At 37.4% G+C, this 16,381-nt stretch overlaps 1 protein-coding gene across 3 annotated transcripts in view; it reads right to left on the reverse strand.

The window, feature by feature from the left end:
• Rpf2 (ribosome production factor 2 homolog) overlaps positions 1-16,381 on the reverse strand; it is a 32,859-nt gene that overhangs the window by 14,811 nt on the left and 1,667 nt on the right. For 2 of the 3 annotated variants that reach the window (XM_010630392.3, XM_010630402.2), the window contains exons 2-6: positions 13,923-14,055; positions 11,942-11,979; positions 8,320-8,359; positions 3,845-3,926; positions 2,077-2,153 (exon numbers count right to left, since the gene is read on the reverse strand). In XM_010630392.3, coding sequence (XP_010628694.1) covers positions 2,077-2,153; positions 3,845-3,926; positions 8,320-8,359; positions 11,942-11,979; positions 13,923-14,055 — 370 coding nt within the window. Of the gene's footprint in view, positions 1-2,076; positions 2,154-3,844; positions 3,927-8,319; positions 8,403-11,941; positions 11,980-13,922; positions 14,056-16,381 lie in introns of those variants that run through there. The other variant, XM_010630412.2, reaches the window with a different exon arrangement.

A 16,381-nucleotide genomic window follows, 5' to 3' on the forward strand; every position in this document is an offset into this window, starting at 1 on the left:
TTTTTTTTTTTTTTTTTTTTTTTTTTTTGGTACCAAATATCAAACTCAGGTCCTTCTGCTTGCGAGGCAGGCAGAATCACTGAGCTAAATCCCTGGCCTTTTTTTTGTTTTTTTTTTTTATTATTATTATTTTTCTTCTTTCTAATAGGAAAATATAAAACAATTTTCACAAAGATATTACCATGAGAATTTCTGTCCTGGGGAGCTAAGTTCATGCTATAAATGAAGATTCCTAACTGCTCCTTGGCCTCAGTATTTCTGGGACTCAGCAGCGAGGGTACCCTACAGGAGTCGGCACCAGGCAGCTCCTCTCTACACTGAAACGCTAGGCATCCCGATCAGCTTCATGCTCCAAGGTGCCTCAACTTCTTAAACGGGAAGCTGGGCTTTTCTCTTTTCGCTGTTTGAATCTTTACAACAAGATTCCTCCACTGTTTGCAAAACCTGCATTTGAACAGTTATTCCAGGGAGACTGTTGAAGTCAGGTACCCAATTGTGCCTTCCAGTCACTTTGGAATGTTGTTTAAAGATGTAATTCCAGGATGCTTTGCTGTCACTGAGCAAACCTCTAACTCTGGATGATTGTAATTTGCTTTTTAAGCATTAATCAGCCAAGACTGCTTTCAGGACTCATACAAAAATACAATTTCTTTCATCCACATTTTAAACATTCTATTCCTCACTCTTCTCCATTTAGAGCATACAAAATGTAAGAGTACATAGAAAAAAAATAAAGATGATGACAAGATCCAGACCACACATAAAAAATTATGTTTCCAGAGGCTGAAAAAACAAGCAATTAGTACCTATCCATGTTCTTTCTGCTTGGTACTTGTTTCTTTACTTCCAACCTTCTCAAAAAACAGTTGTGCTATGTAGCTTGAAAATGCTAAGCAGATCCTGGTATCTATTAAGTGTGTGCTGATTTCCAAGGAAAAAACACTTTTGCAAATGTCCTTGAAGGTGAGTGACAGGTAAGGACCCATACTTTGGGACCAGGCTGTGGTCAAAGAACAATGGTTAACTTTAGTGAAAAACATCCTTCCTAGTGGTTGGAAAATGCTCTCAAAGAAAACACGCATTGTTTTATGCCGTTGTGTGGCTTTCAAGTAGAGACATTACTGAAGAAGTGTGAACCCCAAATGTGTTGTCTTAATTTATTTAAGATATGGCTGTGAAAGCATTAAAACCTTTACAGAAAAGCTGTGCTGCAGAGGGAAATCAAACAAAATCAAACACAAAAGACTGAAAAGAACGCATGCTATGTATCAGTAAGCTAAGTTTTATCTTCATATAGTTTTTGGAAATCACAAGGTATCCAAATGCGTGCAAGGTTTTAAATAAATTGCAGAGAGAACAGGGTCTTGTCAGCTTCAATTTTCTTGTAAGTGAAATCCACCACAGGGCACAAAGGGAAAATGATCCATGATTCCCTTTGCATTATTGGCCACTTCATTAATTTTTTTTTTCTTCCCAGAATGAAGACAACTTAAACATTCTTTCTTCTTACAGAGAAGAAAACATGAATTGTGTGATTCAGCAACTTCTCTGGTGAACCTTACCCTTTCTCCTAATCTGGATCCAAATTAAAAACTCTCCTTCCACATTTCTTGTGCTCTCTTGAGAATACTGTGCTTCTCAGTGCTTGCTGCTTGACAGACTTTTGCCATAACTATGGTTTTTCCCCAAGGCCTGCATGCTCTCTCCAGCCTCTGGTTGAATGTTTTTAAGTAGGGAACTTACTGTACAGGCCAGCTTGGGCAACTTAAACCCCGTCACCAAACAAAATTTAAAAAGTAAAACAAAAAAAGACTGAGAGGGGCCAGGGATTTAGCTCAGTGGCACTGTGCCTGCCTTGCAGGTGTAAGGTCCTTAGGAGTTCAATCCCTGGTACACAGAAAAAAAGTGGGGACTGAGGGTATATGTCAGTCATAGAGCACTTACACAGCATGCTTAAGGCCCACACTTCAATCCCCAGTACCACACACACAGAAAAATCAGTACTTTTCATCACAAGATAGGACTACTGGCCAAAAAATTACAAAATACATTCTATCTTTATAAGCAGTATCTTACCTTAATATCTTTTAGAGACACAAATTTCTCAATACCTAATTCAATCATATCCAGCACATGGTAGTCATACATACGACCTAAAAGGAAAATCCATTTTTAAGCACATATTTTTTTACTGGTACAGGATTATACACAGTATATGATTATACTCATTGTGGGAAGCTGGTACACATTCATGCCATTTCTTCTCTTTCCTTCCTGATGAATTTCTTGGGGCCCTTATGCTCTAGCAACTATCTGGTGCATGTACACTACCCCCGCCCCCTGTTCTTCATCTCATTTCCCTCTGTCTTTCAGTTCCCTTCCCATATGCCAAAGATCCATCTCACCATTTTCTATTGTCTTTTATTTTGCACTTTATATATTGGGTTTCTCACATAAGAGAAACCATGTGGTACTTAAGTTGCACATCTGATTTAACATTATGGTCTCAAGGTGAACCCATTTTCCAACAAATGAATCATGTTTATCATTCTCAATAGTACTCCACAGTGTATATATAGACTTTCTTTCTTTATCCAGTCATCTGTTGATAGATGGATATGCCACTTACAAATTTTAGCTATTACAAATTGTGCTGCTGTAATTGTGAACATGGGTATGAATGTATCATTGTAATATGATTTCTTAGTCTTTTGGGAAGATACCTAGAAGGTTAAGAGCTGCATCAAATGGAATTTCTATTTTTATTTTAAGGCATCTCCATACTGATTTCCAGAGCGGTTGTACCAGTTTATATTCTAATCAACAATGAAAGGTTCTTTTTTCCCTACAGCCCTTTAGCATTCATTATTACTTAATTTCTTGAAGACAGCCATTTCTTCTAGAGTAAGATGGATTTTCAGGATGGTATTAATTTGCATTTCTCAACTGGCCAGTGATATCAAACATTTTTTCATGTATCTATCAGCCATTCGTACTTCTTCATCTGAGACGGGTCTATTCATTTCAGACTGGGTTTTTAAATCTGGGAGTCTAATTTTTTTGAGATAATATATTCTAGATATTAGTCCCTTGTCTAATGAGTTGCTTGAAGATTTTTCCTATGCTGTAAGCTATCTCCTCACTATGTGGCCAGTGATATCAAACATTTTTTCATGTATCTATCAGCCATTCGTACTTCTTCATCTGAGACGGGTCTATTCATTTCAGACTGGGTTTTTAAATGGGGGAGTCTAATTTTTTTGAGATAATATATTCTAGATATTAGTCCCTTGTCTAATGAGTTGCTTGAAGATTTTTCCTATGCTGTAAGCTATCTCCTCACTATGTGGTGATTTTCTTTGTTGTGCAAAAGTGGTTTTTTTTTTTTTTTTGCTGTTGTTGTTGTTTTGGTACCAGGGATCAAATTCAGGACTTCGTGCCTGGGAGGCGAGTAGTGGAACCACTGAATTAAATCCCAGGCCCAAGATGCAATGGTATTCTAAGGCAGTGAACTGGGAACTCTTCTGTATTCTTTCCTACTCGTGTTACTTCCATCTATTGGTAGGACAATATTAATATGCTCTATTCTTTAGCTGGAGACTAGCAGACAATTTTTTTCTCCCCATGCTGGAATTATACCCAGGGTCTCACACATGCTAAGCAAGTGCTCTGCCACTGAGCTATACTCCAGCCCAGAAAAATCATTTCATTCAGTGTCACAAAAACAAAACAAAAAAAAACCTACTGTAGAGTTTACTGGCTAATTCTGAATCCTGAACACCATTAGTTTATCTGAGTCACAGAAATAATTATAAATAAAAATATAAATGGAAATAATACTTACCTAGTACTAGGTTATTGGGCCGCTTCTTATTATGGGATCCGAACATGAATAAAGAACAATCTGACTTCTTTGAAAAGAATTCCTATAAAACCAAACAATAACACAAAAAAACTTTAAGAATGTTGTTACCTCTTAACTTAAAGTTATCAGTTTTACCCCCAATAGAAATTAATGAAGACAATGAACAAGATATGGATAGAGAAGAAAATATGTTTTAGTTTTTTACGTCAAATTTTCTGATTTGGGTTATCTCTAAGAGAAAATATTACATTTCAAGATTAAAAATACATGAAAACCAGCTGAGGATTTAGCTCAGCAGTTCGGTGGCCTGCCTTGCAAGTGCAAGGAACCGAGTTCAATCCCCGGTACCAAAAAAAAAAAAACATTAGGTTAATAAGTAAACTAAAATAAATTTTCTGTTATATAGTATCTTAGAATAGCATATCAAGTGTTTCATTTGCTGAATAAATTCCCTTATTCAGAGTCAGGGATTAGCTCAATGGCCCCAACGCCTGCCTGGCAAGCAAGACCAGAAAAAAAAAAATTCCCTTACTCACAGAACATGACTACTACCATCAATGTCCCTACTATCTAGGGAACCTACACGAATTTATCAATACAATGCTTTTGGTATTTTTAATTGGATTCATGAATTTAAATGCAAATCACACTACTTATCACTGAAAATTGCAACAGGATTTTGGCCCTAAATCTCCACACCACCCCAGCGGTGACTACTGTACTTCCATGCTGGACACTGGCAGGGCGGACTGAGACACCTATGATACCCAATGTAAGATCAGTCTTCTTCAGCTCTCAGAATATTGGCTTTTACCTGTGTAGTGGAACATGCATTTAATCCCAGAACTCTGGGCAACTTACCAACTTAGAGAGACCCTGCCTCAAAAAGTAAGAAGGGGGATGGGGATACAGCTCAATTCAAAGGCCCTGGGTTCAGTTCCAGTCACACACATGAACATACACATAGATACAAGGGGGCACATACACACACCATGCACTGGCTTCCATTACAGGTTTGAAGAGTGGAAATACAGGCACAACATTTAATCCTGAGGAATTCCTTTTACACTATGCGTATATTCACTGTGTCCCACATACTTTGATTCAACTTACTGAATTCATCAATCTTAGCATAAAAATTAGATTTAAAGTGTTCTAGTCCAAAAATCGGCTGACCTTGGCAGAGTGGTGCACACTTATAATACCAGCACTTGGGAGAGGATCACCACAAGTGCAAGGCCAGCTTGGGCCAGTGAAATCCTATCTCAAAAAAAAAAAAAAAAATCAGCTGAAAATCTCCCAAACTAGTGACCAATAAGTTAAATAGATAAAACAGCCAGAATCCTCAACCTTTTCTTCCCTGGTAAAAATACTGAAGTAAGAGCCCCTGCATGGTTATCATTCAACCTCGTACCTAAGCAGAGAAAATGGGGCAAAAACCACCCACCTGCCTATCATCTCCCAGTGTGAAGAACATAAAAGTCAGAAAGTCTAAGAATTTAGGCTCTGCCATTTACTATGGCATTGGACAAATTAACATTTCTGAGAATTTTATTATCAGAGAAAACCTTAAAGGGTCATACAACTTGTGAGCATTTCCTGTAGAGTGTCTGGTACAGGAAGTGTTCAAAAAACCGTCAAAACAAAACAAAAAAAAACTAAAACAATAATATTGTCTAAATCAACAAGAATACCTTCCCTTTGGGCGGGGGGGTCCTATGTTATCCAGGCTGGCCTCAAACTTATGGTGATCCTCTTGCCTTAGCCTCCCACATGTTGGGGATTACAGGTGTGCTCCATCATGTCCAGCTGGAATGCTTTCTTAAAATGTGCGTGTGTGTATGTGCGCTCACACTTGCACATGTATTTTCAACATTCTCATATCATGACTAACTTCCCAAAATGCCCTCATGAGTGTTATACAACTGTCACTCTTCTCTACAAAGTCTGCTTTTCATTTGTTAAAATTCTAGAGCAAGGGCAGTCATATCTTTACTTACAAAGGCTACTTAGTAAATATAAATATATTAGGCTTTTTACATGTGTGTTTATGGTTGGTTTTTGGTGCTTAGGATTAGACCCAGGGCTATACCCATGCTAAACACACTTCTACCACTCATCTACAACCACCTACAATACTGTTTATTTTTTACATAATTTTTTAAAATGCTAAAATTCTTATTTCATGAGCCTTACACAAACAGGGATTTTGTCCACAGACAATATATTTTTGGCGACTTCTGCTGAGGTAGGAGAACCATGAGTTCAAAGCCAGCCTGGGCCACCAGTGAGACCCTACCCTGAAAACACAAAAGACCCATGAGAGACAGAACTGTGAGATAAACCTGTATTTTTACTTCTATGACCTCTGCACCAAATGACTGAAAAAACATGAGACTGAAATGAAATGGATGTAACATATTTAAAAAAGAGAATAAATATATTTTTTAAAAGAGACTAAATGAGATTTATTTTGCTATTTTATTTTTTTTCGGTAACAAGGATCAAACTCAGGACCTTGTGCTTGCCTTGCCACTAAGCTAAATCCCCAGCCTACCAATATATTTTAAATTTTTCATAGCAGTTAGCTTCCACATCAGGAATTTATTTATTTATTTTTTGCAGTAGCAGGGATCAAACTCAGGAGCTTTGAGCTTGTCGAGCAGGTGCCATGCCACTGAGCTACATACAGCTCAGAATTTAATTTTAATCTTTGAATTACTGAGATTCTATTCAAACATTATTTCTCATAGACTCACAAATCCGAAAAAAAATGAGTTCCTATAAAGAGAACCTAATCACATTCTTATTTGTGTTAAGTTAATTTATAGTTTTTGTCATTGTTTTATGGTGGTGGGGACCGAACCCATGGCCTTGGCACTAGGCTACATCTCTAGCCCACTCCTTTTTTTTTTTTTTCTTACAAATTTTTATATTTTGAGACACAGTCTAGCTAGGTTGCTCAGGCTGGACTGAAATTTGCAATCTTCCTGTCTCAGCCTAATAAAATGCTGAGATTACAGGCATATGCCACCATACCACGGTAAATTTAAATACTTTAAAACACTTATTCTCTTAATAGTTTCTTAGGAAAATTGGCCATGGCACTATAGTAATCCTGCCACCCTGGAGACTGAGGCAGGAGGATCTCAAGTTGGAAGCCAGCTTAAATTAGGGACCCTCTCAAAACAAACAAAAAAAAGTTGTTTTTTTTTCCAAGAAATTGATATAGTCACATTCTCAATGTTCATTCATCATTCACCATTTACTGTAAAGTTTTATCTTCTGATTTTATTCATTATCCCTTTTCATTTAGTGTTGGTTGACAATACACTCAAAACAGGAATCTGATTAACTCCAGCAAAGCAAATGACAACTATTAGCAATAATTCATCCAGTGTTCCTTGTTCTAAAAATATCTGAAGGGAGAAGACAAATTTTGAAAAATTCTTGCCAGGCGTGGTGGCGGCACACCTGTAATCCCAGCACTCGGAAGGCTGAGGCAGGAGGATTGCTGTGAGTTCGAGACCAACCTGGGCTACATAGTGAGTTCCAGCTCAGTCTCATCTACATAGTGAGACCCTGTATCAAAAAACCAAAAAAAAAATAATCTTCTTTTGGAGACTGGGTCTCGCTGTGTGCCTCAGACTCTTAAGTGCCAGGATTATAGGCCTGGCTAAAATTTTAACTTCTTTATTATAATAATAGTTAGATCCTATAATCCCAGCACTGTGGGAAGCTGAAGTACAAGTATCTCAAATTCAAGCCCAGCCTGTGACTACATCTCAAAAATAAAAAACAAGGGCTATGAACGTAGCTCAGCACAAAAGCCCTGGTTCAGTCTGCAGTAACACATACACAGAACTAAAGTGTTTGTTAACCACAAAGCAAATACACTAAAAATGAAAGGCAACAAATCCAATGGGGGTGGAGGAGGCAACAAATCAAAGCATGCTGCTAGAGAAAAATCACTACCACAAAGGAAAAATGCAAAAAAGGATCTCTAACAAGCTTTCTTTGATAATTATGCACTTAAAATACAATTCAATTTCTAAAAATGCTATCGATACACTTAGAAGTAATGAATAATAACATTTACTGGCAATAGGGAAGCTGAGGCACAAGGATGAGGCCAGGCATTCGAAGCTAGTTCAGACAACCTGGCAAGACCCTGTCCCTGGCCTCCTAAAAAATAAGATCTATAGTTATATTCTTGAAGGGCCAAAGGCCTTATATTTCCTCTATTTTTATCAAAATTTTCTCACATACATTGTCTAATTTTTTTTAAAAAATCACAAATTCACAAAACATGAATAAACTATATATGCTTTTAAGAAGATTCTTTTTTTTTCTTCTTTCTTGGTACAAGGATTGAATTCAGGAACTCACACTTGCCAGGCAGGCACTGAGCTGCTGAGCTACATACCCGGCCCCAGGAAGACTTTTATACTTACCAGTGATGTCTGATCCTCAAAGGGTCTTGTAATATTTTTCCTAAGAATATTAAAAAGAGATGACTCCGAGGTTAATAATCTTCCTAAATAAATCCAAATAATACTTGTATAAGTCAAAGATAATTATATATTTAAGATTACAAAAACTGGAAAAGCCAGGTGTGGTGGCTAGAAAGATAGTCATTCAGATAGTTCTTTCAGATCTACTTTATGCTAGGCATTGCAAAGGACACTGCAATGTTATATCAAATAACATTAAAATGCCTGCTTTTATGAAGGTTTTTCTTTCTTCTTTTTTTTGATGTGGTCTTTATGTAGGCCCGACTTGAACTCACTACACAGCCCCAGCTGGTCTTTAATTCCCAATCATTCTGCTTCAGCCTCCCAAATGTTGGGATTTTTATGTATGTCACCACATCAACTCAAGGAGCTTATATTCTACTAGAAAACTAATAAATTCAAAAGACAGTAACATAGTCAACCAGGTATGGCTGTTCATGCCCGTAATACCAACGCTTGGGAGGTTGAGACAGGAAGACTGCTACGGGTTCAAGGCTACCTTGGACTAGTGGGTTCAAGAGCAGCCTGTTCTGTTTCCAAAGAAAACTAAGAGTAGTGACAAAAACAAAATAAGACATTTTGGGGCCGGGATTTAGCTCAGTGGTTCCACCAACTGCCTCGCAAACGCAAGGACCAAAGTTCGATGCCCGGTACCAAAAAAAAGACATTTTGTTAGTGTCAAGAGTAGAAAATGACTCTGATCTGAGACCTGATTAATGGGTTAGCCACAGCAAAGTTCTGAGGTTAAGATTATTCTCAGAGAGAACAGAAGGAGCAAAGACTTTGAGATAGACATGGAAAACTTCAAGAACAGAAAGAAACAAATGTCACTGGAGATGAGTAAGCAAAAGGATAATCGTGGGATATGTTTGAGATGCAGCCAAGTCTCAGATTACACAGGGCTTCACAGGTCAAGGTAAGGAATGCACATTAGTATTAGAAGAATAATGGGGAACACAAGAGAGTTTAGACAGGACAGTGACATGAATAGATCTAATTTTCTTTTAAAGGGTCACTCTGTCTGCTATGCGAGTATGGACTGGACGCGACAAAGTAGAAAAATTTCAGCAACAAAATAGCACTGGATATATCCCATGGGAAATATTGAGTCCACACTGATTTTAAAAATACAGAAATTACTGTAAAAATACTAAAATACAGAAGAAATAGACTTTCCTTCAGAATTCCAACAATCTACATTGAAGAAATGAGGGAAACAGAAAACTGCCATTAGAGCACCACGGTAATCAAATCACTACTGTACACACACAATGCATGGATGCTAAAATTAATGAGCAAAAGTTTCAGGAAAAAAGGATAGAGTTGGCTGTTATCTGTAGATTCAGCGCCCACGGATTCAACCAACTGCAGATGGAAAATATTTGGCAGGGAAACTGCATCTGTTTGGAACATGTACAATTTGTCAATATTTCCTGAACAATGCAGCATAACAACCCACACACAGCATTTAGACTGCGCTAGATTGTAAAAGTAACAGATTTAAAGTATATGGAAAAGAGTGGGGGGGTTGAGGGAAGGGGTTTATGATATATGCTTTTTTTTTTTTTTTTTTTTTTCAGTAGCAAGGATCAAACTCAGAACCTTGCACTTGCAAGGCAGGCACAGTGTCACTGAGCTATATCCCCGGCCCATGCCTTTAATTTTAATGCCAGCAAGTGGGAGGTGGAGGCAGGAGGATTTTAAATTTGAGGCATCCTGGGGTACATAGTGAGACTCTATGTCAAAAATAGTCAAAATATAATAAAGTACATGGGAAGATGCATATAGGTTACCAGCAAATACCACACCTTCTGTAAATAAGGGATGTGAGCATCCAGACTGTGATATCCAAGGAGCTATCCAATCACCAATAGATAATGAGAGATGACTTCATCTGCAGCCTTTGCATAGTCTCAAGTACGTCCTCTAAGTATTTACTAACTACAAAGGGAGTAATACTAACATGACAGTCTAGAAACCTGGAAGACACCACTTTGTTTTGGGGAGAGTATTTTTGTTTGTTTTTTGAGACAGGGTCTTGCTATGCAGTTCAAGCAGGCCTTGAATTTACAGCAATCCTCCTGCCTCAGCCTCCTAAAGGCTGGGATTAGAGAAATGTACTATCATACCTAGCAGCAGACACCACCACTTTGACCTAAGTACCACCACTAGTTAAAACACAGTAATCATCAATGTGTATCCCCTATTTTATTTACTGATAAAAGGATATCATTTTTGTGACATTAACAAAAATACATAACTTCAATCTATTCATGAGAAAACCCAAACAGACAAACCCAAATAGATGAATAATATACAAAATAGCTGATGTTTTCATCAAATGTGTCAAAGCTATGGAAGACAAAGAAAGACTAAAAACCATCACATATTAGTTAGGGAGACATGATAACTAAAGACAATGTGGAGCTAACTATGCTGGCACAGGCTTATAATCCCCAGCACTCTGGGAGGCTGAGGTACAGTTACAACTGGCAAGTCAGTGACTCTGTGAGATTCGTCTCAAAATAACAAAAGGACTGGGGCTGTAGCTTAGTGTGAAGGCCCAGAGTTTAATTCCTACTGTTCAAAGAGAAAAAGAGAAGGAAGAAAGGGGAAAGGAGAGGGAGGAAGGGGGAAAATGGGGAGGGAAGGCAGAAGAAATGGGGAAGGGGAGGAAAAGGAAGCAAATGCAATGTGGAATCCTGGAAGAGAAAAAAAATATCAGTGCTGTAAGGGAAGTGAGAAGGGTAGGGGAAAGGAAATAAAGAACAAGAAAAAATATGAGAAAAGGAAAAAATGGAAACAAAGTCTTTGTAAATAGGAGAGGGTGGTGGGGGTGAAGGGAGTTTAGGGGTATGGGGAAAAATGAGAACCAGGACCTAGCATGTAAAGGTACAAGATTCCAATAATGAATGTAACTACTGTATACTTAAAAAGTACCAATAAACTCAGTAAGATAAAAGAAAAAAACTATCTATCTATCTATCTATATATATATATAAAACAATGAAAAAACTGGTGCCAACCAAGTAAGTCTGAGGACAGCCTGGGCTACACATATAGTGAGTTCAAGGCCAGCCTGGGCTACACAGTGAGACCCTGTCTCAAAAAACCAAACCAAACAAAACATTAGGAGAAGCTAGGTAAAGAATATATAGAACTATGATTCTTGTAATTTCCTATAAATCTATACTGTTTCAAAATATGTACATTATAATAACTAGGTTTTTTCTAAATCTTCCATCGAGTGGTTTTAACTTTTATAGTGGAATAAAATTATTTAACATAAAGTTTTGCCAGGTGTGGTGACACACACTTATAATCCCAGCACTCAGGAGGCTGAGACAGGGTGAGTTCAAGACCAGCCTGGGCTACATAGTGAGTTCCAGGTCAAACTCAACTACACTGTGAGATCCTGTCTCAAAAAACCTAAACAAACAAACAAACAAACAAATAAAATTTTAAAAATTTGATGTAGGGCCAGGGATTTAGCTCAGTGGTGCCTCATAAGCGCAAGTTCCCAAATTCAATCCCAAACCAAAAGAAAAAAATTATGACTTACTTTTTATACAGAATTCCATATGGTTTTTTCAGTGCATACTGTAAAACATAATTTATAATTTTCAAACAAAACATTTTCAAAAGCACAGATAAAAATAAAGCATTGTAACATTCACTCTATAAGACTGCTCTGGTCCCTGAATCCTGTTCTGATGTCTTCTGCTTGGCTCCTTTTTGATTACTTACAATAACTTGTAATTTACCCTTAATATTTAACTTAGACTAGACTTTACTAATTCAAGGTTTTCATGCCCTTTCAATAGTCTATCCCACTTAAATGATTCCTTTCATTTTTCATTTTAAACTCTACCCAACTCATTCTCTTCATGCAAAATGGGAGTAAAGGGTAAAAATCAAAACATAAACAAAATACACAAATCTTATCTGAGCTGACAGAACTGAAATAACTAAGGATAACAACTCAGAATAATTATACTGATGACAATGAGAATACTATCCAGAGTTTAAACACAGCTCTTAAAAAAATTTTTCCTGTTATCTTCTAGTTTTTAAAAAAATCTACTTTCTTTCCACTTACCCATGAAATATCTATTACCTACATGGCCAGTATTGCCCTAACAGGGACTGGCCAAGACCTAAGGAACTGTCTTGTATTGGAGAAACAAGTCAATGAGGAAACAAGGTGAAATGATCTTCATCAATGACCAGAGCTGGTAAGTAAAGGAAACTGACCAGTGACTTACACCTTTTTAGGTACTAAAACTTTTGATGGTGACTCTTAGCCAAAAATGCCCTGTCTCAATGGTAATGAACACAACTTCTTCTTCTTGACAATTCAGGGTCAACATTCTGAAGTGGGGGAAGGGGGAGTAATACCAGGGATAGAACTCAGGACCTTGAGCTTGCAGAGGCAGGCACAGTGCCACGGAACTAAATCCCCAGCCCTATCATTTTGAATATTAACCTATGTAATAATCTGAAACAGCATCACAGTACTGAAAGGATCTGGGAAGGGAAGGGGCACTGCCCTGTCAATGCAATGACATTTAGACAATCATTTCAAAAAAAGATGAACATATATTAGGTATTAAGATATCTGAAACGACTATCATGTTTAGTCATAATAGCAGAAGGGGTTTAGTCGAGTTTTAAAACATACTCACTCAATTAAAGCTGGCCGTGGTGGCACACACCTGTAATCCCAGCACCTGGGAGGCTGAGACAGGAGGATTGCCATGAGTTCAAGGCCAGCCTGACTATCTAGTGAGTCTCAAAAAAAAAAAAGGCTAAACAAAACAAAAAAGTAACATATTCAATTACTTACTTGATTTAACTCAATAAAATCTATTAGCAGGCTGGGGATCTAGCTCAGTGGTTCTGCCACCTGCCTTGCAAGTGCAAGGATTGGAGTTCGATCCCCAATACCAAAAAAATTTAAAAATAAATAAATATAATTAAATCTATTAGCACTGCTTAAGACCTAAGTACTCAAAACTACCTCTGAGATATCTATCCATGCTGATTAAATACTTACTGAGCACCTGAGTCCAGACACTGGGTTAGACATCATGCCATGGCAGTAGAAAAGATTCATCTTCCCTAAATTAGACATCCCAAACTGAACATTATCACCTCTCCCTTCAAACTTGCACCACCTCTGGCATTACTGCCCACCAGGCACTGAAAGCCTGAATCCTGGGCACTGTAATTCTCATTAATACCCAAAGTCTTCTGCTCTCACCTTCTATGTGCTAATCAACTCTTACTCCTTTATCACCACCAGACTCCAATATTCTTTGCCAGGACGAACGACAGTAAAGACTTTACTATTTTCTGAAATCTGCAACTGGTCATCAGTGCCCTGGCAAGGCAAATAACCTCTGATTTCAGCTCTTCTCTAAAGCTAACAAATGTTAAGACAAGGCAAACTTACCCGTTTGTTGCCCCAGGAGCCCAACTTGGCACACTGAAAGTTCTGAAACGACCTCAGCACCCCTGAAACACTAAGTACATGTACATACCATATCTTTCAGTACTTGTGTCACCGTTGCATTTGCATTTCCCCCTTTGATCAGCATGGCATTTTTATTATTTTCATTGAGTTTTGGTTCTCTCTTCTCAAGGAATCTCTTGGCCCTTTTTGTCTTGGGCTTTCTGTTCAAAAAACAATTCATTAAAATTTAAACATTTTCCTCATATTATAAAATCAAGACTTGAAAAATGAACCAATTCTTTTAAAAAATCCATCAGTAAAGAGCCGGGAATCTAGCTCAGTGGCACCGTACCTGCCTCTAAAGCACAAAAGGTCCTGAGTTCAATCCTCAGTACCCTAACCCCTCAAAAAGAAACAAAATAAAGATTTTTTTAAAAAATAAGTGTTTCACCCACATATTTATCAATTAGGATTCCACCATTAAACAAAATCTCACATTTTAAAGAGATATCAGTAAAAGATACTCTATTACTGGTGTTTTTTGACCCTTTGAGTTTTTTTAAAAAGCTTTCATTTTGATCTTCCAACATCCTTTTATTACTACTGTTTTCTAATTTTTTTCAACTAAAAAATAAAGGACTAGAATGGATTATTGTTTTTTATTCAATATTTTTTCTTCAAAGTAGATAAACTGACCCCTACACCCTAACACAAAGAACTACACATCAACCTGTGGGCATTTACTAAAGATAAGGAGGCTGACTATTTCATCTTTCTTTCAGGGTCAAGACCATAGTGACTACTGGGATGTCCATGCTGACATCCTTACTAAGAAAGACTACATTACTGCTCTCAAAGGGGAAAACTTTGACACTGTTATAGAGCAACTCTATATATTGAGGCTTCATCTCCACTACAACCATATGATTACAATTATTATCCTTGTTTACAAATGAAGCAACTATGATGAGAAAGAATTTGCCCAAGGTCATACAGCTGTACAGAGGCCAATTTTCAAAATGAGACAGATTTTAAAACTTATCTTACGATCAATACTGTATTCTATAAAATATGAAGAGAAAATAAGTTCATTATTCTGACTCTAAGTGACAGGTGTCCATATTTTTATACATTTCTTTTCAGAAAAAGGGTTTTTCCTTTGCTTCCTCTCTGTGAGCATCTTGTTTTTCAAGCAATTCTCTGCCATCTATTAAAAGGCTCTTCTCTTCAAAATCTATGACCTTTGCCAGGTGTGGTGGTGCATCCCTGTAATACCAGCACTCAGGAGGCTGAGGCAGGAGGATCGCTGTGAGTTCGAGATCAGCCTGGGCTACATAAATGGTGAGTTCCAGGTCAGTCTGAACTACATAGTGAGACCCTGTCTCAAAAAAAACTATGACCTTCCTTCTTGCAGTGTTATGGATACATTAAAATTTTGTTGTTGTTTTTGTTTTTTGAGACAGGGTCTCACTATGTAGTTCAGACTGACCTGGAACTCACCATTTATGTAGCCCAGGCTGATCTCGAACTCACAGCGATCCTCCTGCCTCAGCCTCCTGAGTGCTGGTATTACAGGGATGCACCACCACACCTGGCAAAGGTCATAGATTTTGAAGAGAAGAGCCTTTTAATAGATGGCAGAGAATTGCTTGAAAAACAAGATGCTCACAGAGAGGAAGCAAAGGAAAAACCCTTTTTCTGAAAAGAAATGTATAAAAATATGGACACCTGTCACTTAGAGTCAGAATAATGAACTTATTTTCTCTTCATATTTTATAGAATACAGTATTGATCGTAAGATAAGTTTTAAAATCTGTCTCATTTTGAAAATTGGCCTCTGTACAGCTGTATGACCTTGGGCAAATTCTTTCTCATCATAGTTGCTTCATTTGTAAACAAGGATAATAATTGTAATCATATGGTTGTAGTGGAGATGAAGCCTCAATATATAGAGTTGCTCTATAACAGTGTCAAAGTTTTCCCCTTTGAGAGCAGTAATGTAGTCTTTCTTAGTAAGGATGTCAGCATGGACATCCCAGTAGTCACTATGGTCTTGACCCTGAAAGAAAGATGAAATAGTCAGCCTCCTTATCTTTAGTAAATGCCCACAGGTTGATGTGTAGTTCTTTGTGTTAGGGTGTAGGGGTCAGTTTATCTACTTTGAAGAAAAAATATTGAATAAAAAACAATAATCCATTCTAGTCCTTTATTTTTTAGTTGAAAAAAATTAGAAAACAGTAGTAATAAAAGGATGTTGGAAGATCAAAATGAAAGCTTTTTAAAAAAACTCAAAGGGTCAAAAAACACCAGTAATAGAGTATCTTTTACTGATATCTCTTTAAAATGTGAGATTTTGTTTAATGGTGGAATCCTAATTGATAAATATGTGGGTGAAACACTTATTTTTTAAAAAAATCTTTATTTTGTTTCTTTTTGAGGGGTTAGGGTACTGAGGATTGAACTCAGGACCTTTTGTGCTTTAGAGGCAGGTACGGTGCCACTGAGCTAGATTCCCGGCTCTTTACTGATGGATTTTTTAAAAGAATT

This window comes from Fukomys damarensis, unplaced genomic scaffold, assembly GCF_012274545.1.
Source record: "Fukomys damarensis isolate Sample0158 unplaced genomic scaffold, DMR_v1.0_HiC HiC_scaffold_14, whole genome shotgun sequence".
NCBI classification, from domain to species: domain Eukaryota; kingdom Metazoa; phylum Chordata; class Mammalia; order Rodentia; family Bathyergidae; genus Fukomys; species Fukomys damarensis.